General features: G+C 48.1%; 12 protein-coding genes across 13 annotated transcripts; 8 read left to right on the top strand and 4 right to left on the bottom strand.

Annotated features, from left to right (window-relative positions):
• Positions 1–118: 118 nt before the first annotated feature.
• Positions 119–1,515, top strand: FVEG_01590 (oxidoreductase). Its single transcript, XM_018888591.1, has one exon. It carries the CDS (start codon positions 143–145, stop codon positions 1,463–1,465), a length of 1,323 nt encoding a protein of 440 aa, XP_018744532.1. The 5' UTR covers positions 119–142; the 3' UTR covers positions 1,466–1,515.
• Positions 1,512–4,240, bottom strand: FVEG_01591 (hypothetical protein). Its single transcript, XM_018888592.1, has 6 exons — positions 4,025–4,240; positions 3,554–3,977; positions 3,428–3,508; positions 2,703–3,379; positions 2,476–2,655; positions 1,512–2,428 (listed from the first exon to the last, which is right to left on the bottom strand). Exons 1-6 carry the CDS (start codon positions 4,180–4,182, stop codon positions 1,549–1,551), a joined length of 2,400 nt encoding a protein of 799 aa, XP_018744533.1. The 5' UTR covers positions 4,183–4,240; the 3' UTR covers positions 1,512–1,548.
• A 635-nt stretch (positions 4,241–4,875) lies between these two features.
• On the top strand, positions 4,876–6,203 carry FVEG_01592 (alcohol dehydrogenase). The gene is made up of 3 exons (XM_018888593.1): positions 4,876–5,080; positions 5,127–5,304; positions 5,355–6,203. The coding sequence occupies exons 1-3, from the start codon at positions 4,916–4,918 to the stop codon at positions 6,086–6,088; spliced, it is 1,077 nt and encodes a 358-aa protein (XP_018744534.1). The 5' UTR covers positions 4,876–4,915; the 3' UTR covers positions 6,089–6,203.
• Positions 6,204–6,392: 189 nt separating this feature from the next.
• Positions 6,393–7,579, top strand: FVEG_01593 (alcohol dehydrogenase; the record flags this gene model as incomplete). Its single annotated transcript, XM_018888594.1, has 3 exons — positions 6,393–6,538; positions 6,591–7,318; positions 7,371–7,579. 3 exons carry the CDS (start codon positions 6,393–6,395, stop codon positions 7,550–7,552), a joined length of 1,056 nt encoding a protein of 351 aa, XP_018744535.1. The 3' UTR covers positions 7,553–7,579.
• A 65-nt stretch (positions 7,580–7,644) lies between these two features.
• FVEG_14873 (hypothetical protein) lies at positions 7,645–8,487 on the bottom strand (the record flags this gene model as incomplete). The annotated part of the gene is made up of 1 exon (XM_018903890.1): positions 7,645–8,487. One exon carries the CDS (start codon positions 8,485–8,487, stop codon positions 7,645–7,647), a length of 843 nt encoding a protein of 280 aa, XP_018744536.1.
• A 1,217-nt stretch (positions 8,488–9,704) lies between these two features.
• Positions 9,705–12,092, top strand: FVEG_01594 (hypothetical protein; the record flags this gene model as incomplete). Its single annotated transcript, XM_018888595.1, has 1 exon — positions 9,705–12,092. One exon carries the CDS (start codon positions 9,705–9,707, stop codon positions 12,090–12,092), a length of 2,388 nt encoding a protein of 795 aa, XP_018744537.1.
• A 361-nt stretch (positions 12,093–12,453) lies between these two features.
• FVEG_14874 (hypothetical protein) lies at positions 12,454–13,184 on the bottom strand (the record flags this gene model as incomplete). Its single annotated transcript, XM_018903891.1, has 3 exons — positions 12,454–12,815; positions 12,865–13,061; positions 13,108–13,184. The coding sequence occupies 3 exons, from the start codon at positions 13,182–13,184 to the stop codon at positions 12,454–12,456; spliced, it is 636 nt and encodes a 211-aa protein (XP_018744538.1).
• Positions 13,185–14,501: 1,317 nt separating this feature from the next.
• On the top strand, positions 14,502–15,781 carry FVEG_01595 (hypothetical protein; the record flags this gene model as incomplete). Its single annotated transcript, XM_018888596.1, has 2 exons — positions 14,502–15,585; positions 15,639–15,781. 2 exons carry the CDS (start codon positions 14,502–14,504, stop codon positions 15,779–15,781), a joined length of 1,227 nt encoding a protein of 408 aa, XP_018744539.1.
• A 317-nt stretch (positions 15,782–16,098) lies between these two features.
• Positions 16,099–17,187, bottom strand: FVEG_01596 (hypothetical protein; the record flags this gene model as incomplete). The annotated part of the gene is made up of 6 exons (XM_018888597.1): positions 16,099–16,232; positions 16,282–16,347; positions 16,397–16,448; positions 16,495–16,803; positions 16,853–16,982; positions 17,045–17,187. 6 exons carry the CDS (start codon positions 17,185–17,187, stop codon positions 16,099–16,101), a joined length of 834 nt encoding a protein of 277 aa, XP_018744540.1.
• Positions 17,188–18,841: 1,654 nt separating this feature from the next.
• On the top strand, positions 18,842–19,919 carry FVEG_01597 (peroxiredoxin (alkyl hydroperoxide reductase subunit C)). The gene is made up of 3 exons (XM_018888598.1): positions 18,842–19,099; positions 19,151–19,332; positions 19,385–19,919. The coding sequence occupies exons 1-3, from the start codon at positions 18,940–18,942 to the stop codon at positions 19,820–19,822; spliced, it is 780 nt and encodes a 259-aa protein (XP_018744541.1). The 5' UTR covers positions 18,842–18,939; the 3' UTR covers positions 19,823–19,919.
• Positions 19,920–20,231: 312 nt separating this feature from the next.
• FVEG_14875 (hypothetical protein) lies at positions 20,232–21,086 on the top strand (the record flags this gene model as incomplete). Its single annotated transcript, XM_018903892.1, has 1 exon — positions 20,232–21,086. The coding sequence occupies one exon, from the start codon at positions 20,232–20,234 to the stop codon at positions 21,084–21,086; it is 855 nt and encodes a 284-aa protein (XP_018744542.1).
• Positions 21,087–21,429: 343 nt separating this feature from the next.
• Positions 21,430–22,469, top strand: FVEG_14876 (hypothetical protein). Of its 2 annotated transcripts, XM_018903894.1 has the most exons (3): positions 21,430–21,480; positions 21,524–22,086; positions 22,139–22,469. In XM_018903894.1, the coding sequence occupies exon 2, from the start codon at positions 21,672–21,674 to the stop codon at positions 22,002–22,004; it is 333 nt and encodes a 110-aa protein (XP_018744544.1). In that variant the 5' UTR covers positions 21,430–21,480; positions 21,524–21,671; the 3' UTR covers positions 22,005–22,086; positions 22,139–22,469. The 2 variants fall into 2 exon arrangements, with proteins under 2 accessions (XP_018744544.1, XP_018744543.1); XM_018903893.1 differs by having other exon boundaries at positions 21,430–22,086.
• Positions 22,470–22,476: the final 7 nt, after the last annotated feature.

Raw genomic sequence — 22,476 nt, 5'->3', positions numbered from 1 at the left:
ATACTCTCCCGAATCAACGCGGGGTACCTCACTCTGAGTAATCCGACGTCGGATTACCTCTTGGGGTATTTATACACCTTGTTGTCCATGAGGGGTTCGTATTTCATCGTCACTCGTACATACAACATTTTGGTCTTTCATCATGGCTACTCCTCAAGTTAAGCGCTATGTCATTGTTGGCATGGGCGTTCGCTCGGCCATGTACTACCAAGCTATCATCCAGGACTTCAAAGACGTCGCTAAGCTTGTTGGCATCTGCGACACGAACCAGACTCGCATGGACGTTGCAAACGAGCACATCGTCGAACTCGGCGGTGAAAAAGTACAGACGTACAAAGACACGGATTTTGATAAAATGGTTCAAGAGCAAAAAGCCGATGTTGTCATCGTCACGACTATTGATCTGTTCCACCATCATTACTGCATTCGAGCCATGGAGCTAGGCTGCGATGCCATCACGGAAAAACCAATGACTATCGATGAGCATAAACTCCAAGCTATGATCGACGCGGAGAAGAAAACAGGGAAACAAGTCCGTGTTCTTTTCAACTATCGGTATGCGCCACATCATACCAAAGTCCGAGAACTCATTGACTCCGGTGTCATCGGCGAGATTTCAACAGTGCACATGGACTGGATCCTCGACTGTGCACACGGCGCTGATTTCATGCGCCGCTGGCATAGACATAAAGAAACCAGCGGCGGTATTCAGATGCACAAGTCAATCCATCACTTCGACCTTGTTCATTTCTGGCTCAACACTGAACCTGAGCTTGTTTATTGTCTCGGCGATCTTCGTTTCTACGGTAAAGAAAACGCTGAGCGACGTGGGGAGAAGAATCTGGGTGAGCGGTATAAGAACAATGAGAATGCTAAGAACGACCCCTTCGCGTTTCAGCTTGATGAGAATGAACGGATGAAGAAGTTGTATCTTGACGCTGAACATGAAGACGGGTACATCCGCGATAGGAACTGTTTCGCAGAGGGGATCACAATCGAGGATAACCTCTCCATGATAATCAAGTACAAGAACCGCGCGGTCATGACATACAACACATACGCCTACGCCCCATGGGAAGGATATCGCTGTGTCTTCAACGGCAGCAAGGGACGCATCGAAGTCAATGTCGTTGAGAGCGGGTACAACCCCCTCGGCGATCCAGTAACGAAGGACGCGTCGGGAGAGGATGAGAAGTATATCCAGGGCGGAGTTGAGCAGACCAAGATTGTCGTCTATCCGCTGTTTGATAAGCCGTATGTTGTGGATGTTGTCAAGACGGAGGGGGGGCATGGTGGCGGTGATCCTGTACTATTGAAGGATGTTCTTTTGGGGGGTGAGGTTGATAATTTCAAGAGGGCTGCTAATATTCGGGATGGAGGGAATGCGGTGCTTGTGGGTGTTGGGGCGAATCATAGTATGAAGGGTGGTATGCCTGTCAAGGTTCAAGAGTTGGTCAAGTGGTAGGCAGATAGTCAATCCGAGTCAACAATTCTGTCAGTTGAAGAAAACAAGTGCTTTTATGATTCGTCCCAGTATAATACATGCGCTCAAAAAGAATCCATAACCATATCATTCGCCGCACTCTCCTTCCCATTCCCTTCATAAGTCTTATCATTCATGTCCCCCATCAACCCGTTAAACATATCCCCCATCCCAACCTCCTCCACCTGCCCCCCAGCCTGGTCAGGCGGTGACCCCAATAAATCATAAGGCCAAAACGGAACGCCGCCAAAGTCATTAAAATGCGTTGAATCCATCAAAGACATATCGCTGAAATCCAGCGGTGGAATATTCGTAATCTCGCATAACGCTGCTGTTAAATCAGCAGGAAAGGGCTGTTTATTGTTGAAGAAAGCTTCTTGATCGATACTTCGTAAATCTTGGGTTTGCGTGTTGTTGAAGAGGAGATTGTTGTGGTCCATAAAGTCGGTTAGGTTGTCGGGGATGAGATGTTTGTTCATGGCGGAGAAACGCTTCATCGATTGTTCGTCCACGGTTGGCATGGAAGTTACTTGAGATCTGGAGCTCAGCCCACGACCTGCTTTTCGTAACGATGGGGGGAAATCGCATTCGTCTGGGAGTCTGCCATTGCTGATACTCATATCAAGCGTCATGACGAGTCGTAAATAGTAACTTGGTCGGGTCTTCAACATATCGAGACAACTGCTCGGTGAAGAATCGTCCTCGGTTGACATCGGTGCCGGTGATCGTTGTCTCGCTAGTTCAACGACATGTCGAATAGCTCGCATGACCCAGTCTGTGATGTAGTATTTCTTCTTGTAGCTCTTCATTTGTTTGAGGATATTTTCGACGTGTTGTTCTTTTTGGGTGAGTTTGACGCCTTCTTCTGGTGAAGATGGTTTTTTGGGGCGGAGAAGCTCAACGTCGATCATTTGAAGGGCTAATGGGAATGCTGTGCATCCGATGCTGCAAACTATTAGCACTGAAACAGGGCTATCTGGGGAATGACTTACGCAGTCATTGGGAGCCAGCGAGATAGCCCTAGGCGGTCAAACTCGAGAAGACACTCTGTGACGCGTGATGCTGAGCCTTGAAGATCCTCGCTTTGTCGTCGGAGTTGTGTATCGGATTGTGATGGCGGTAATAAACTTGATCGAAGGATGCTGTAGTGACAGACCGAGAGTCTCGCTGAGCTGTTGAAGTTAGTATTTGTAATCCATATTTTGCCATTGAGACTCACTGATAATACATCTCAATGAGATTCTTGAACAAAATCATCGATGAAGACGGCGAAATCTCCTCCGCCATCCTCTCATCCAACGTCGTCTTAGTCTCACTCCACGAACTGTACCACCGGCTAAGCTCCATCTGACACAAACTCGCATCCTTCCCAACCTCCATCCTCCCCGAAAGCATCCAACTCGGATTATTATACAACACACTCGTAACCGTCAAAACATCCGTCAACACCACACAAAGATCCACCAGCCTCGAAAGCAACTCCGCATGCAGCGTCTTGGTCGTAGAGTCATAAACATCAGAATTATAAAGCTCATCGCATAAATCCGCACTTCCCAATTTCGAGCATGAGAAACTGAAATTGGAGGGCGTGATCTTTATGCTCTGGCGGGATGTTAGCGGGAGGAGGCGGTCGCAGATGATGCAGCACCACCAGAGCCGCTTGAGGGTGTTGCGCAGTTTTTGCACCTTGGCTACTTCGGTGTCTTTGTTGGGGCGTAGGGATGAGTAGCAGTGTGCTTTGGCGACGCGGGCGTAGGATATCGCGATGCCGAGCCAGATTGAGCCGAGGGGCTTGTTGCCTGCTATGCAGCGGGGAATGAGGTGTGTGTGTGCGAGGAGGAGGGATGCTTGGGCTATGGCGATACAGGACTTTTCGACGCTGAAATCATAAAGAAGCTGTATTTCTTAGCGAAGTTGCATACATCTTCAGGATAGAGGGCATACCTTTGATCGACGATAAAATGCAAGTTTGGCTTGATGTACATCCTCAAAGCCCAACATCTTGATCGTATCCGACGAAACAAACTATCCCCGTCAGCCTCATCACCATGTTTCAACTAAATCTCTTACCCCCGAAGAAATGAACAATATCCCCTGCAGCACCAACATGGGCATCTCATACTCGACATCACTATCCACCGAATTGTACGAAAGCCAAAAATCCTTCTCATTCAGAATCGGAAGCATCGGATGGACATGCAGAAAATACTGCCTCAGAAAATCATCCAGCGCGGCGCGCTGCGGAACCACAAAGCATCCTTGACTGACGAGGAATGCTAAATCCTGCGGGAGTAAGTCTTTTGTATCGGGGACTTGGAGGAATGCGTAATCGGGATGTGTCGGTGATCCAGCGACATTTTGTGACAAGTTTTGTGGTTGTTGTATGACTGTTGTAGGCGCGGAGAGGATGTTTCGCGGTTCGAATGTCGTGGTTGTTGATTCGACAGATCGCGGCGTCGGGGGATTGTTTGGTCGTAGCGAAGGTGTCGTTGATCTGGCGATTTAGTTAGAGAAGAAATGTTGAGGGAGCATGGAGCGGACATTATTCCATGGCGGCGCTTGAATGTGCAGACTTTGTCGTTGTGTCTACAATTGACACAGGGACTAGCTGGATTCTCAATGATGCACCGCACTTTTCGCGCCCGACATAGATTACAAGCTCTCGAGACTCGTTTCCTCATTGGTTTTGTCGACTGCATCTTCCCTCAATTTCCCCAACAATCGTAGAACTTAGGTAGCAGAAAAGGTCGTTATGCGTGGTGATGATGCTGGATCAAAGTTGTCAAGTCGCAACCCTCGGATTGAAAAGCAAGACGACGGCTGATCCCTGGCCCCCGGGATCCGATGGCATTTGCCGACGCTCTTCCCCACAGAATGGAGATCAATCCCCGCAAAGATTTGACTGGAGGGGACTGGTTTGGCAGACGCTAGAACGGTGTGAGCTAAGCGGTTTGAGGGTCGACACGCCGGATCCAAGCTAGCTAAGGAGCTATTGGAAGTGTAATTGGCTAAGCTGAAGCGAGAGGACCAATCTTGGGGTGAGACCGTCATCCTTTCTTTGTGATTTGATGGTAGAATGTGGTGAAGAAGTTTGGGCAGAATATACACTGAAGATTAATTGATGGCGGCCAACGTTGATTGAGGCATACGTCAGAGATGTTGTTTTGATCAGTGTTGTAATGGAGAATAGCCTAAGCGATATGTACAGACTGGGAATAGCTTCATGCACAAGATAAGCAATCTACGAATTGAATCCAACCAAACACTGATACAGTAAACATCAGCAGCGGGGTATCAAAGCACGCAACATAATGATGACATTGCTCTCTATTTATCCGCCTATCCCGCCCTATCTCACTCCATCTCAGATCATTAATACTCCCTTATTCCCATCTTGATCTCAACCCTTTTCCTTCACTCTTCACCTCAAAAATGTCAGCAAAAGAACTTCCCCCTCATCTGAAGCAATCCGTCGAGGCCTCGAAATGCGAGTATCGTAATCTAGGTAAATCGGGCCTGCGCATTTCAGTCCCTGTGTTTGGATGTATGAGCTTTGGTGATAAGAGGGTTCTTCCTTGGGTTATCGGGGAAGATGAGGTATGGCACCATTTTGTAGCAGAGACATGTCGCTGATTGTTTACAGGCTCTGGACCTTCTTAAAGCTGCTTATGATCGCGGCTTAAACACCTGGGATACCGCGAATACTTACAGCAATGGCGCATCAGAGGAAATCGTCGGCAAAGCGCTGAAGAAATTCAACATTCCCCGCCACAAGGTTGTCATCCTCAGTAAATGCCGCTGGGGCGTAGGCGAAGAACCAGGTAATCACCATGGACCCTCGATCTCACCCACATATACTGATGCTGTACAGGCGCTCGTCACATCAACTTCAAAGACGAATTCGCCATCTCAAAAGACTACCAAAACCAATATGGTCTCTCCCGCACCGCAATCTTCAACCAAGTCAACGCATCCCTCGCGCGCCTCGACACAGACTACATCGACCTACTCCAGATCCACCGCTTCGACGACGACACGCCCCTCGAAGAAACAATGAAAGCACTCCACGATCTAGTGCAATCCGGAAAAGTGCGCTACATCGGCGCGAGCAGCATGTGGGCAACCCAATTCGCACGCATGCAATTCGTAGCCGAGAAAAACAACTGGACTAAATTCATCAGTATGCAGAACCACTATAACCTGCTATACCGCGAGGAGGAGCGTGAGATGATTCGTTTCTGTAATGATACGGGCGTGGGGATTATTCCGTGGGCGCCGCTTTGTAGAGGACATCTTGCACGACCGCCTGCGCAGTTTGGAGCTACGGAGAGGAGTAGGGAGGAGAAGGAAGGGTCTGGGGAGTTGTCGGAGACGGATCAGAGGATTATTGGGAGGGTTGTCGAGGTTGCGGGAAAACATGAATGGCCTATGGCGCATGTTGCGCTGGCGTGGATTAACCAGAGGGTTACGAGCCCGATTATTGGGTTTAGTAGTGTTGAGAGGATTGAGCAGGCTATTGGGGCGAGGGGGAAGAAGCTGAGTGATGAGGAGGTCAAGTATTTGGAGGAGTTGTATCAGGCCAAGCCTATCGCTGGACATACTTGACAGCCGTAGTTTAAAGTGCAGTCACGAGAAACGGACCACTACTACCAGTAGATCAGACATCGTCAGCATGATCATCGTTGAAAATTTCATGATGTTTTCTTGACTTGAATTTACAGACCTGTATCCACCCCGCGTAGAAACATTGATCCGGGTGGGTTCGGCATGTGTATCGGCAAGCTTCACGGAACGGCACTTTACTTCGGCTGCTAAACCCACTAAATCCGCGCTCTGTGATCAGCGTTTACAGTGGCACTTAAACCCGCTCAAGCCTGGCAGAATCTCCAAGCTCAATGTCATTTTCACCATGAGCTCTTCAATCCCATCAACTCAAAAAGCAGTCTTGATCGAAAACCCCGGAAATGACGCACGTATAGTTACTCGATCTGATATCCCAGTCGGTAACCCTGGCGAAAATGAGATTCTCGTAAAGCTTGGATTTACTGGTCTATGGTAAGCATAAGTTATAACTTTCTCCGTGAGATCCACGAACTGACTTTATCAGTGGCTCGGAAATACGAGCATTATCAGGATGGGGTCCCTATAATCCCATAGTTGGCCATGAAGGCGTAGGAACAGTCATCAAACTCGGCAAAGGCGTTGATGTAGACATACTCAACAAACGAGTCGGCGTGAAATGGCTCTACAGCGCCTGCGGGACCTGCACCATTTGCAAAAAGGGCTATCCCAATAACTGTCCCAAACAGCTCAACACAGGAAAACACGTCCCCGGTACTTTGCAGGAGTATATGATTGCAGATGCGCGATACATCACTGAGATTCCAGATGGTCTTGCTGGTGAAGTTGGTGCGCCTTTGCTCTGTGCTGGGTTGACGATGGCTGGTGCTGTGTCGAAGTTGAAAGGATATGCTGATAAGGGTGACTGGGTTGTTATTTCTGGCTCTGGTGGTGGACTTGGACATTTGGGTGTTCAGATCGCTAGTAGGCTGAACGGTCTGCGGGTTGTCGCAGTTGATACTGGAGAGTCTAGACGGAAGTTGAGTTTGGGTAGTGGCGCTGAGCACTTCATCGATTTTGCGACTGAGAACGTGGAAGAAAGAGTTAAGGAGATAACGGGAGAGGGGGCATCGGCTGTCCTGGTAGTGACAGGCTCTCAAGAAGCTTTTGTGCAAGCGCCGAGTTTGGTACGAAACATGGGCATCATCGTCACGATTGGTTTGCCGAGGAATGACTTTAACATCCCTCTCTCTGCAACAATATGTTCTGCAAGGTGTAAGTGCTCTCTCATTTATTACGTACGGTCGATTACTGACTTGATATGCAGCCCTGACTGTCACCGGTGTCGCGGTTGGAACGGAAGAACAGATGACAGAACTCTTGCAGCATGCCCTCGAAGGAACGATAGTGCCAGAAGTTCAAGTTCTTGAGTTTGAGGAAGTAGGAAATGTTATTGAGGGCTTGAAACGGCAGGAGATTACTGGTAGAGTAGTTGTGAGAATACCATAAAGAAGTGTTGGCCTGTTACCAAGGCCCTTGTATTAAGGCTCAACCCTTTCAGCCACTATCTACAGGCTGCTTCGTGGTTCCATTTCCCCTTATCATGAAACACAACTGCCCAATGTCAAATAGATAAACACAGGACCAAAGTTCAGCCAATGATCAAGCAGCTCAATCTGCTCAACAGTCCAAGGACTTCTCAACCGTCCACTCTCAGAAGGATCATACCCATCATCCTGACTCTCCTCAATCCTCCTCTGTGAAACCTCCGCCACCAGCTCCATAATTTTCGGTATTGCACGCCGTATCTTATCATACAACTCCGGCATGAACCGAATATTTCGACAGCAGTATAGTCGAATATACGTAGCAACCGGACGTTGCTGAAAGACTCCATGCGGTGCCCCAGCACAATTCTTGTACGACCACTGTCCATTGAACTTATCAACCAACCATCTCCTCCGATTTCTCCCATGAACAAGTAAACTATCCACCAATGGCTCAAAACTCTGCAAATTCCGTCTATTGCGCCGACACGCATTCTCCATAAGTTGCAGGTCACTCACCCCCTGCAACATAATCCCATACTGGTTATACAAAATATGAGAATGATAACCAACATCAAAAAACACTTTTTGGTAAGATCCAGAGTCGAGGATACTTCGTAAACTAGCGCCGTAGTATCCTCGACTAGAAAAAGCTTGGTTTGCGAGACGATGGACGTCGACGAGGTATAGACGACGGTGATATTCGGGCCCGTAGCAGAGCATTATGGTCAAGAGGTTGAGTTCGCCTTTTGGGCCGAGACCCTGGGGGTCGATGTCGATATAGAGGAGGGGAAGTTCATTCCTGTGGGAGGCGTTGAGAACTGCGATGCCGTCGGCGAGGGATTTTGCGCCTTGGATTGTGTTGATGACCTCTACGTCCAAGGTTAGATCTTCCATTTTTGGTGGTGGCTTTGCATGGTTTTTAGGAAACAGGAGCTTTCGTAACTGCATTTCCTTGGCGGATTTGTATATATGAGAGACGAGAAGGTTGATAAATGATAATGACTTGGGCAGACGGATTTTGTAGAAAACCTGTATTGATTTTATAGTTTTTTTTTCTTGTTTTATATATTAAGTTGAACGTTACTTTTGTGACGCAACGGGAGGCTTCAAACCTTTGGTTCGCTGATCTGGCCAACTCCATAGCTAACGTTCCCGCCAGACAAATAACGCCGACCGAACTTCAAGCTTTGATCGTGCGAACTCTTACCAAAGTGTCTGATAAACTCTCAACGTATCAACTTGTGCGTATCAAAGTTCAAGAAGCCCGCACAAGACTAAATCTGTTGTCCATTATAAATAACTTTCCAGCCCTAGGGTATTGAAGCCTAAAAAGAGAATCCTAACTTTAACTGTAAGTTTATTTTAGTCAGGTAGCTCACGCGTTCGGTTGGTTCCGGACGCGGAACCATGGGCTTGGAAGAAAGTCATTACCGATATCATGCGACTTTCTCTAATGTGCAGGGGTCTCGTTCAGTCCAGTGGCAGAATGGGCGAGTTATTGGTGACGCTATTTGATCAAGCGCGACACTTTTAAAGTTCTAGATTTTCGGTGGTGGATCAATATGATATCACCAGTGCAAAAAACATCGTCACAAAATGTCCATTGACATGAAATCGTACCGTATATCATTTTACCAAGAAGTGCCAACCACTAGATCTATGGAATGTCCCTCTTTCCCTTGGATTCTGGCACTGTACCTCTTGCTGCCGTGAAGTGATGTCTTCAGCTCGTACTACAGAAGAGGAAACGCGTTGTAAAAGGACAGCCACAGTCCCTGACGCTACACTCTATTAAGCATAAATCTCTAATCCAGACCCTTTTTTCAATCGGCCGCTATCCTCTAATGGGTTCCATGGCTGAGCTGAACAATGATCTAAGACCTGACACGATGGATCTATTGCAAAGCTATACGCAACTATCGTTTGTCCGCTCACAAGTCAGGGGCAAAGCGCAATATCCTTATCTGCCGTGCAACAGACGATGGAGAAATTATCGTAGCCGTACTTAATGAGACTGGTCCCATGTTGCTTTCTCTTCCTCGAGTATCCGCATCATTCGTGAGTGTTCATCCTCACAGCCACTCTTTCATCTTCCCTACACGCTCTTCACGATGCGCTCCGTCTTAGCCCTTGCGGCTTTAGCCCTTAGCGGCGCCTTTGATCTGGTTGCTGCAAGTCACTGCAAACCTCGCCCTCAGAGCTCTGCTTCAACCGATCTTATTCCCTCCGACACCGCGACTTCAGCCTCTGCTTCCGAAACCCCCGGATCCATTATCATCAAAAGCGTCATCGACGGCGGCGGCTTTTCCATCGCTCCCCCCGAAGGCGGCGTCCCAGGCTTCACCATCGACGGCGATGCGACCATCGTTGTTGGACCAGGCTACAAGGGCGATGGAAGCAAAGACTCAGGCTGTCTTTCACTACAGGCTAGTGGTGATAAGAAGCGTGATCTCGGAAGTTTTGCTGGTGTTACGCAGTCGCTTGAACAATTGAGCTTGACTAGACCTTACACCATTCGCTTCTTCTACTTGATCGTCACCGCACCGTCGCTGAATTTCTGCCAATTGACGGCTTCGCTTGGTAGCCAGACGTTCTTCCAGACTTGGATCATCAGCTTAGGAACGAGTGTGCAGTGGGGTATGGCTTTGGAGCAAGTCACTGCTGCTCAGCGCTCTGCACCGCTATCTATTTCTATGAATTGTCTGGTTGGAGGGTCTGCGCAGGTTTATGTTGATTCTCTTTTCATGTCTAACCAGGTTACGCCTGCGACTATTGATGACCATCCTCTTGATCTTGGTGATGGGGATGTTTCTGGCTTTACTACTACTTCATCTTCTGCTTTCCAGACGACCACGTCTAGCAAGGTTGGAACTACCTCTGTACCTCCCATCATTCCGACCCATAGTGAGAGCTCTGATGCGTCTTCCAACTCTGGTACCGCCGGTACTGGAAGTCCCAACACCCATTCCACAGGCAATCAGACACCAGTTACTGGCAACCCTCACACTGTTCCTACTGGCAACAATACGCCCGGTCCAGTCGACAGCCAGACCTCCGCTGGAGGCAACACCCAAGCTACTCCCCACCCTGGTACTCAGACTCAGACTCCTGGCACTCAACCCCCCGGCACTCAAGCTCCAGGTGCCCAGACTACTACATCAAACACCGAGAAGCAGACCAGCACTGAATCTGCGGCTACAAGCGCTACTACATCAAGCGGCAACTCTTCCCCTCGCCAATCCTCCACGATCAAGCCCGATGGTCCCGTCAGCCGCGTCTGCGCTAACGTAGGCGAATCCTCCATCGCCGGTCGCGGATGCGGCATGCAGCCCTACAACAGCGCCGGAGCATACAGTCGCTTCACAAGCAGCAACTACCAAAAGGAAGACTGCGCCGCCCTCTGTCTCGCTGATGAAAACTGCAAGTCCTTCGAGTGGAGCTACGGCAACAACTGTGCCAACGAATGTCGTCTTATCGCTTCAGTCTTGAGCGATGTTCCTGTTGGTAACACAGGTGCTCAGTTCTACTCTTACGACCGAAGCTGCATCATTCCCAAGCCCTGCCCTAGCTTCCCAGAAGACAGTATTTGTATCAACAAGATGGGTGACACTCCTAACAAGGGCTGTGTTCGTCGCAAGGGAACGCTCAAGTCTTGTGCTCAGGAATTCGCGACTCTTACTGTTCAGCCCTGCGGTGGTGGTGATCAGTGCAGAGATATGTGTGCCATGTATGCTGATTGCCAGTCCTACTTTTACACCAATCTCCTATCTCAGAGGAACTGTAAGCTGTATGCTGGTACTGTCGATGAGATCACTGAAGAAGGCGGTAGGGATTACTTCTCTGATATCGGCTGCTGGGCTTGTGGACAGAACATGGGTTTCGCTACATACGGTCTTCTCACCAACGATAACGTTGTTGTTCCGGAGATGACGTGTCGAGCTCCTGTCAAGGCTGTCACTGATACACCCACCACCTTCAACACAAGAACTACTCAAGCTGCTGAGTCTACTTCTTCTTCTTCTCCCTCTTCAGCAGTTCAGCAGCCCCCAACCACCACCACAGAATCTGCCAGCTCTACAGCTACCATGATGACCTGCCCCAGCGGCATCGCACCTCCCGGCTTCTGCCAAAAGCTTGACAACCTCCCCACCCAATCCGTCTCCCTCCCCGGTATCTTAGATCACTGGCCCCAGAGCGACAATGACGTTGAGCCTCCTGTCCAACGAACTTGCAACGCCTTCGGTGTCAAGAAGGGCAGCTGGTGGGGGCGCGGTGTCCAAGAAAACGCACGTCAGAACACCATGGAGGATTGTGCCCTTCTATGTCGCGAGCAGGGTTACTGCGAGGCCTTTGGTCTCGATAACAGCGACCCAAATCGCGTCAGTTGTGCTTTGTCGACTTACAAGCTTGGTACTGAGGGTATTGACATCGACGTTCCTTATTCTTTCTGGTGGAGTGACTTGGATTGTTATGAGTGCCATGACTGTCAGGCTGCTTGAGGTCTCTGAGGTGGCTGGACGCCGTTGCTGTACATATTAAACACTAGTACATGAGTTCAGATTACCTTCAATTGCTGTATACAGAACAACAATAATGATAATAATTGGTGTACGCAACCAACTGGTCTTATTGAGCGGATTACTTGATTACTCCGTAGCCACAAAGCGTAAGATCTTGAAAGGATAATTGAACAGAGCCTATGCGCTTGGAATATAGAGAGACGAAGGCATAAGCGGCAGTCAAGAGCGAGGGATCCCAAATACAATTAAATGATGAACATTACGAACTATACAAGCAAGAAGCTTCATCACATTCCAGCGCCTAAAAACGACATTCCCGCCCACCAAATATAACTTCTGTCTACTCATAGTACTCCGGAGCAAGTTTATGCCTCATCAAAACATTTCGACCATGCCCAAGAATGACTTTCGCCCCCGTCGCCTTCTGTAACATATGCACCAACTGATTAGACTGGGACCAAGCAGCATGATCTCTCGTCAACCAACCCTGCGTGCTAAGGTTATCATAGTTCTCCTGCACGATGTACAGATCCGAGGTAAAGATCCAGGTACCACTTTCTTTCAAGTTGACTTGCATGATGCAGAGTCCCGGAGTGCGACCGGGGCATAAGTGTAGTGTGATGCCGCGCGCGATGAGGACGCTGTCGCCGTAGAGAGGTTTCCAGTTTAGGTCGAATTGGAAATATGTTGGTAGATAGAATCCTGCAAAGCTAGTTAGTCTGATGTCCTGGGTGTTCTGTGGTGTACATACCAATATCTACCTTGATCGCGACGCTGTAAAATGCATTTTTGAGTTCAATCTCGTGAACGTAAATGGGTACATCAGTACCTCGAAAGTACTCAAGTCCACCTGCATGATCCAAGTGCAAATGCCCAATAATAACACTCTTGACGTCCTTGATGCCATGGCCAGTCTTCTTGATAGCCGCGTCAAACTCTAAGTCCTCGCTATGCTCGCCCTAGCAAAGATGTCGGCAAGCTGAGGACCCCATACCTCTGGGTGATCCTTGCCTGCGCCTGTTTCGTAGGGAAGAGGCCGTCTTGGGGATGTTCGATAAGGACAGAGATCATGACTAGATATCGTCTTTTATTCTCTGAGATTGGATGGCTTGCGGTACATACGTTTCCCTGCTCATGTTAATTTGGTCGGGGTGATGGTCAGGGAATGAAGGACTGACAAAAGGGAGAAAAACGCCCTCATCTGCCACGAGATTGCCGATATGGAGAAGCCACATCCGAGTTCCCCAAATATAGTTAGTAGTGTCAAAGGCGGCCATCCAAGTCAGTAGAAGTCGTACATCGGGAGTGGCTTGATAGTTGGGCTGCATTATGCAACGCTGGACTGTTCAGAATCTCTATCCGATGGACTTGCGTGATAGTTACAAGACGGGTCGGAAAAAGCAACTGCTTTACTTCTGAAGCACCGAAATCAAAGGGAACTTGGTAAAGGGCTTTTCGAAATTTAAGTATTCGCATTGAATTCAAGAGTTACTAGGTTATGCTGAGTTGTGAATATCCAGCATGTATGCCATGCAACATTGAGCGGGCAAACCTACACACCAGCCGACCAATAGCTTCCCTTTCGTAATCGATTACGAGCTTGACAAAGCACAGGTAATACTATATCTGAGCGGCCGCTTGTACTTCCGAATGAGCCTAAACACAAGTACCTGGGAGATGGTTGGCTGATTAGCTCACAGCGTCGTATCCTACAGTCTTTTATGACAGCAGTCAAACCTCTCCCCACTTTCTTGATAACTGCCGGTCTTTGAATGCCGAAAGTTTTAAAGCTGCATAACTACATGCTTGAATTTATCTGTATCTGGGAATGTTATTCTACGGGGTTTTGGAGCAAGTCTTCCGACGCTTCGACCCTTGGAAACGCAACTTGTTGGATATACAAAACCGGATCAGCACTATAGGTCAAGTCGGTTGCGCGTTCACCCTATATGAAGCCAAATAAGTACATATAAGAGCTTATCATTAACAAGCATGATTCAATGTGATTAGAAGGTGTAATGTAGTCACCTGGCGGGCGTGTAATGAGAGGGCGCATTCTTAGTGTATATGAAACCTACAGAACTAAATTTCTGCTAAAGTACTATTTATTGAGCCATTCAGTAGAGCCCTAAGCATCTAGGTCATATAATAGTTTACTGGAAGGCCTTCTGCACCATTAAATCATCTGTGATGGCTCGCCAAGCCCTCACGCCGATGGAAGTGTCTCGTCACAGACACAACAACGATGCCTGGGATATTATCAATGGAGATGTCTAGGACGTCAGCGGCTTTGCTGCAACGCATCCCGGAGGTGAAGATGTCATCGAGGAGCATCACGGAAAAGACGCTTCTGAAGTTTACAACTCCGTCCACGGCCCGAAGCTGGCAATGAGCTATTTTGGATTGACCAAGCTGATTGGCAGAATCCCAGTCTTGGCACCAGCTCAAAACGAGGCGAAATCTTTGGAAAACCCCAAGCTCATCAAAAATCTTCCGCCGCTTGAATCCATCATCAGCCTGCAAGACTTTGAAGATGCTGCAAGATCTTGCCTTAACGAGCGGTCCTGGGTATATGTTTCTGGTGCTTCTAACGACTGCTACACAGCGTCCAAGAACACCGAGATGTATCAGTCCGTCTTTTTGCGACCTCGAGTCTGTAGGCCTATCAGTCAGGTCGACACGAGCACAGCAATACTGGGCCACCGCTTTCAAGTTCCCATCTTCAACGCTCCCGCGTCCTTGGCTATGCTAACGCACCCGTCAGCTGAGGTTGGGTTGGCAAAAGGCCTGTCAGCGTCCGGAAGCACTATTATAGTGCCTACCCTCGCATCCTACTCGCTGGGCGAGGTCGCCGAAGGTCTGCCCCAGAACCATCCCTTCTTTTTCCAACTGTACATTCCTCGAGATCCCTCAGCATTAGCCAAACTCCTGGAAGAAATCCGTCGTGCTTCACCAGTGGCTGTCATGGTAACTGTGGATCTACCGGTCTTTAGCAAAAGAGAGGCAAACGAGCGTTATGAGATGAGAATGGCGAAGGAAAAGGGCAACTCAAAGGACAACAAACAGAAGAAGAAGCAATCCCGCGCCGCGAGTGCAGCAATCAGCCCAGACGTCACATGGACCCAAATCCAAACGATCAAGGAGAAATTGGGAATACCCATCTTTATCAAGGGGATCCAGTGCGCCGAAGATGCTATGAAGGCCTTTGAAAGCGGCTGTGAAGGGATTTACATATCCAATCACGGCGGGCGGGGTGTTGACACATCGCAGCCAGCGCTTCTAACCCTAGCAGAGATCAATATCAAGTACCCAACGCTCTTATCCAAAATGAGTGTCTTTATAGATGGGGGTATTCGTCGAGGCACGGATGTTTTCAAAGCCATCTGTCTCGGTGCTCACGGTGTCTGTCTTGGTCGACCTTTCTTTTATGCTCTGATGTATGGAGAGGATGGTGTGCGGCATCTGATGAATAGTGAGTGATAACAATAAAGTCCCAACTGAGTGAGGCTAACTAATTCCTACCAGTCTTGCGAGATGAGCTGGAAAACGCCATGCAGTTGTGTGGAACACAATGCTTAAGTGAAGCTCACCCGGGATTCCTGAACACCAAGGCCCTTGTGAGTATGGTTGATACAGGCGAAGTGCTAAACATGGGAAGCAAACTATAAGGTGATCAAGTCTGATGGGTTTACGGATTTCCGATGCTACTAGGCGAAATTCCTTCACGCAACGAGTAAGGCGCGAGATGTAAGCATCAGGTTTCAAGTCTATTGACTCAAAAATAACACATTTACAATGAACGTACGCCTGAAGTAAGCTAAGACTACCATGGTACGGGAGAACAGTCAGACAACACCACTTGTCGTGGCGCAGAGAGCAAAAGTACAAGCATAGATGCAACCCAAGCAAAGTTTATGCAAGATTGCTACCATGCCTCAAACCGCACCGAAGCACAAGATATTTTACTAACCATAAAAAACGCCTTTCAGTCCTTGAGAATCTTTCCTAGCGCACTCTCAAAAAAGGCAGTCTCGTACTCCAGAGCCTTGCGGAAGAGTCCATTGGCAACAGCAAATGTCTCAGTGTTGTTGTTTGCGACCACCACTTCCTGTAACTCAACTATTTACAGTCAGTTAGGTAATCACCAAGACAGGTAACTCGTACTCACCGGACAGCTTAGTTCCATATCTCCATTCGAGGTTTGGAGTAAGCCACTCGTCGACGAATTTTGTCCCTATGCAATATCAGCTTATGTTTTCTGGAGATACATCCTCTGTACCAACCTCTCACGGTGGTAGACGACTGATTTAGCTGATACGCAATCTCAGCCCATCCCTGGAAGCGTTGGCATGGGTTTACAGCATTGGCATAGAGTACTCACGTAGATACAGGGGAGTCTTGATATGCTCCAGAGGTACCAGCCAAGATTTGTATTGCCTCCCAGCCAATCGACATATTCTCGTAGAACGGGCTCGAGCTTCGCGTTCGTCACGACGCTGCTGCTCACATTGAGATGCTCCGGGCTTGTAAGGTCATGGCGAAAACTGCTTGCGTATTCGAGATCCCCAGTCATATCAAGAACTGTTTCGTTAATCGCAGATGTCTGCTCAGCGGCAGATTCGTTCTTATCCAAGGACTTCAATAGATAAGCCTTGTGAGGAACGGTCAAGGTGAGATAGTAATAATCTTGCTGCGACAGATTCAGCAAATGCGGGTCAATCGGCATCGTAAATACGCACAACGAAATAGTATTGCAGTGACTCTAAAGTCCCTTGGGAGGTTTGTGCTGCTTGGGCAGCGGTGAATGCATTGTTGAGAAACTTGGTCACGAGGTCGCAGTTCTGTTCCCAGAGCTGGTCGACGAGTGTTCTGGTAGGTTGGTGAGTACTCTGAACAGGGGACTAAAATAACACAATACCAAGGATACTGACCCATTCTGTACTGAAGGATTATGGCGAGGACACTTGACAGGAGGAACGGTCCGCCCAGGGGTGGCTGGGGCATGTGGCAGTGCTGCAGCCGAAATCGCCAGAGCGGGGAGGAGGAGAAGCATCCGGGACAGTCTGGGAGACATCTTTATCAACATTTGAATAGACAAAGATGAAACAAATGAGTTTTTTCGAGGGTAACAAAATAAAAGAAACCATAAGGACACTGGAAAGTCTTTATATAGGTAGGTAATAGGGAGTCCCTTCTTGGTTCGCGGAAATTACTCCTCCATTCGTGATATTACCACGTCTCAATAAATCTGCAGGTGTGTTACACGGCATTTCAGCTCCAGATTCACATGTGCACAGCCGCAAATTTCTGTGCCGTCGTCTTTCGTTCTCTCAATCCTTGACTCAACTGCCTTGTCTATTATCGATTTCTTTCTTCTCGCGCTTCTTTGCTTTAGTTCTAAACGTAGCTAATTTTGCATCTAGTAAGCCCGAATGGCATCGCTCGCGAATGATCATTGACGTACCGAGGACGAGACAAAGGTAAGGTTGAAGTCTTATGTGATTGTGATCGTGAATGGAGCATGCAGTTCAACAATACCTTATTTGGCAGGTCGATCTTCAAATTAGCCAACACCAAGACTCTGCCGTCCTTGGCAGAGTCATGGCCCCCACCATCGACAGACAAATCTATGTTGATCAGCTCATCGACAACAGCTGAACTATTCTTTGTGCTCACGTGCAGAGTCTATCCTAGTCAGCACAACTACTCTGGGAAACTTGCAAAGCTAAAGTCATTTCGATATATGACGATATATCAAATGGGTCAGGCGTTATAATGTAATGTCCAAGATGTGAGCCAGATCTTTTATTCACAGTTGAGAGTGGTTGAGAGTTTAGATCAGGACAGAGAACTGAGTTTAAAAATATCGGAAGCCCTTCGATCGGTGAAGCTTCTTATGACATGCGGGATTGAAACTTGCCTAACTTGAATGACTTTTTTTGTAGTTCGTCGCCCCAGCACTTATGTCTTTGAGACACTCGGGACGAGGGAGAAGGGCCATATTTGGCGAATGTCATGTATTCAAGATTTAAAGACTTCAAGCTCTCGCCATCGTCTACAGCTTCTAAAAGTGGTTCTTTTTAAGCATTGGTCGACAGTATTATGGATTATTTCTGCATGCAGCCACTAACCGGATTGAGTTCCTCCTCGGCATGAACTCTGGGGAGAGCCTACTACACTGTTCACAGACTTCTCGCGGAGGTGAAATTCTACGTTCAATTAAAAGTTCGCTATACGAATTACAATGAGTACTCTCTCCAGGATACAACGAGCCAATTACTTGACAATAATATCGTCGAACTTCGACGCTGGCGGCATCGCACTAAGCAAAGTGGGCATACAATCTTCCCCACCGACTACATCAATCATCGCTCAGCATAACAAGAATGATAAGAACAGTATATGATGGTTCGGAAAGATATTGAATATTCGCAACAGCAGCTACTGACGGTCAATCGTACAAGCAATTGGTAATGGTCGCTGGTCTATCTTACAGGTTTACGACGGACGATTTTAGAAGCTGTCAGTGTCAGGCGTATATCGCGAGGGATATGAACGCGTTAAGAGGTCCCCGCCTAGAGAAATGTGTTTATTTTCATGAGAAGAATCATGCATACAACAGAGAAAATCCTAGAGGCAACTTTTAGGCCCATAGTTAACAGTACAAGAAGCTTCCACCACGCCAGGACTGCTCCTCCACTATGAGCAAATATGACGCAATGCCTTATATAATCATTCTCCTCAGCGACGCTCGACCAAATATCTTCTCAATCGGATTCTCATCTTTCACCAAGCAATCACTTAAATTTCTCAAGGGCTTGACAAAATGGCATCAACCTTTCCCCGGAGCATCCGAAGCATCAGCGCCCTGCCCAAGAGGGCCAATTGGGCTCCCGCTACAATGAGGCCTCTAGCCCAGCCCATGGCGCGCAGATTCCTTGCAACGACGACTCAAGAACAGCCTCGACTACGATTGGGATCAACCGGTACTATAGACGCTCCGCAACCGTAAGAATCATGCACTGACTTTGTGATAGCTCCCAACTTCAAGGCCCTTACCACTCATGGAGAGATTGACTTTCATAAGTTCATCGATAAGAGCTGGACCATTCTCTTCTCTCACCCCGCGGACTTTACTCCAGTCTGCACCACCGAACTAGGAGCTTTTGCGAAGTTGAAGCCAGAGTTCGATAAGAGAGGAGTCAAGATGGTTGGGCTGGTAAGTGATCTCACCCTTACTCTCCGGAATAGTACTGATACCTACTGTTTAGAGTGCAAATGACCTCACCTCTCACGGCAAGTGGGTAGACGACATCAACGAAGTCTCAAACACAAACCTCCAATTCCCCATCATCGCCGACGCAAACCGCAAAGTCGCCTTCCTCTACGACATGATCAGCCAAGAAGACCTCGACAACATCGCCGAGAAGGGCATCGCTTTCACCATCCGCTCAGTCTTTGTCATCGACCCCACCAAGAAGATTCGACTTACGATGATGTATCCTGCTTCAACTGGTCGTAACTCAGCCGAGGTTCTGCGTGTGATTGATTCCCTTCAGACTGGAGATAAAAAGGGTGTTGTTACACCGATTGATTGGCAGGTTGGTGATGATGTTATTGTTCCGCCTTCTGTTTCGACAGAGGATGCGAAGAAGAAGTTTGGTGATGTTAGGGAGGTTAAGCCTTACTTGAGATTCACCAAGGCTTAGGACTTTTCGTAGCATATAGTGGTGTATTCATAATTGATGAATAGAGTCATAAAATTTATGAAAATAACGGCGTCGTTATGAAAACACAGTTTGCGGGGATGCAGTGTCAACAATGACTGTGCAACGTTTACAACGGTGCACAAAATTCCAACAACGGTTTCGTCTCATTGCACATGATTCATGACTATGATGATCTCGTTGAACTAAGTCTCCGTGTCGCACTTCGTGGCTGGCCTCGTTCCTCAGTGCGGGGGATCTTCCCCGGTAGATGTCCATTGCGTCATGGATCCAACTTGGTTGGAGTCGGCATTGAACTTCCTCTTCAAAGAGACGCCAACGAGTTATGAAGCAGTTTGACTTTTGGAAATGCCATCCATATCTTTTGTGACATTTATCATTCGTTTGAGCAATGGAGGACCAGCTTGAACCTCTAATTGTACAGACTCATCGTCGTGTTACACGGTCCATGGTCAATAACGATGTGAGTGACACAAAAGCCATCAAAGTTGAGAAACGCAAGACAGTGCCACGAAAGGTACCCGCAGGAGTTGTACTCTCGGCATCTCGAATCCCTCCAATCTCCAGCCAACACTTCGGTCTCGTCCAAGAAACCGTCGGAACAGATCTGTACCAACTCCTCGTCGCAGCCGTCCTCTGGAACCGTACTCGAGGATCCCAAGCCCGACCCATTTTCCAAAAGCTCATATCTCGCTACCCAACACCAACTCACCTCGCAGAAGCATGTTTCTCCGACCTTGCAGATCTCATCCGTCCGATAGGACTGTACAACTCCCGTGCCACTCGGTTCATCGCCTTCGCCAAGACATGGCTTGAGAAACCACCCAATAAATCAAGGCGGTACAGGAAGCTACACTATCCCCTGCGGGGCGATGGCTTAGGAATTGGCAAGGATGAGGTCTTGGATGAAGATGATGTGAGAAATGGCTGGGAGGTGGCGCATTTGCCGTCGCTTGGGCCATATGCAATTGATAGCTTTAGGATCTTTCATCGAGACATACTGAGGGGTTTGGCTGATGATTGGGATGGTTTGAATGCAGTGCGGGGGTTCGAGCCTGAGTGGAAAAGGGTTGTGCCACTTGATAAAGAGTTAAGGGCTTATTTGCGGTGGATGTGGCTGAAGGAGGGCTGGATATGGGATCCTGAAACTGGGGATAAGATTAAAGCTTCTGATGAGAGGATGGAAAGAGAGCGGAATCGATCGAGGAGTTTGTCTCCTGAGGGGTTTCGAGTACCGAAGCACTGAGCCCTGCAAGTCTTGTCTTTTGATAGCCGAAAAGGATCGGGCCTCGGGTACTGGTCAATCATGTCTCATACATACTTCAGCTCCAGTCCTCCAACTTGGGCCTCCTTGCATTAGCTTTCTTCTCTCGCCTCACGGGACTATTCAGCTGAGCAAAAGTCCCCGACCAGCATAGAGTGTTGTCATAGACTCTACATCATCCCTGCAAAAGAGCTGATCTTACGACTGTACTGCCGGATAGCGATCCTTACATAACGGTAGTGTAAATGAGTCACTTTCGCTTGAACCCTTGTAGCAATGCATGACTAATGACACAAACCCCGCGTTGTGCAACATGACCCGTGAACGATGGACGTACTATCCACGGATATCGAGACAGATTAATCTTTGTTTATGGGTGAGATCCTCCAGTGCCTGTAAAACTATGCTAAGAGCTATAGAGACTATATCACTGTTTACATCCAAGTCCCACTCCCATACTAACGCTCCTGTACCTATCTTGTCTTCTCTAATGTGCGCAGATTGTCCCTACACGGCCGTCGTACGATAGACAGGTGCTACCTCAAAACCGCTTACAACGCGGGAACCATGAGTATTTGCAATGCCAACAGCAGTTGCATTGTTGACCATATTGAAGGCCTGTATGAAGATGACCAAATTGGTCGACCGATCACCATCACCATCATTCATCTCTCGTACGGACAAAAGTTCTACATGAAATTCTCTATCGTCTCTACATTATACCTTGTTCAGGGAACTATCGCCATGCCCTGGCTCCACACCAAGGCAAAGGCTGCCGGCGATGAGATTACAAACGTTTCAGACGGTGGCTGTGTCAGATCTGAACACTGTCGCTCATTGCCATCACTAGTCTTCTCATCAAAGTCCCACGGGGGCCCTTTCATCCTAGCGTCCTGCTAAAAAGAAAATTGTTGCTGCTGCTGGCCCGCGCGAATACTGGCCGGCTTGCTTTGAGGAGGAGGGATACTGTGCCGATGGATGAGTATGTTATGTCATATCACGTGCTGTCAACTGGTGTTAACCATTTCTTCCAGCATTCCAAGAATATTGTTCGCAGTTTCTGTAGTTGCGATGTCAGTTGTGTTCACTAATTTGAGATTGGAATTACGACGATCGCGATTGCTGGACTGGCTGTGAGGACGAATGGAAGGAGGTTAAGTGAGGTGTGATTATAGGACAGCTTAGCTTGGACAATTGCGTCCCTAGTTACTACACTACTTGAATTGTGCTACTAAGGAGTTGGTAAACTTCGGGATTGACGGCTAAACGCCCTAGCTAACTTCATATGATAAGAAAAAGCTTCAAACTCAAGATAACTGTGACATAACCAACTCCTAGCACATGGGCTACGACTATCCAACAGCACCGGCAG

This window comes from Fusarium verticillioides, chromosome 6 (assembly GCF_000149555.1).
Source record: "Fusarium verticillioides 7600 chromosome 6, whole genome shotgun sequence".
NCBI classification, from domain to species: domain Eukaryota; kingdom Fungi; phylum Ascomycota; class Sordariomycetes; order Hypocreales; family Nectriaceae; genus Fusarium; species Fusarium verticillioides.
The sequence above is the reverse complement of the archived record's forward strand: the minus strand, read 5'-3'. Positions and strand labels throughout refer to the sequence as shown.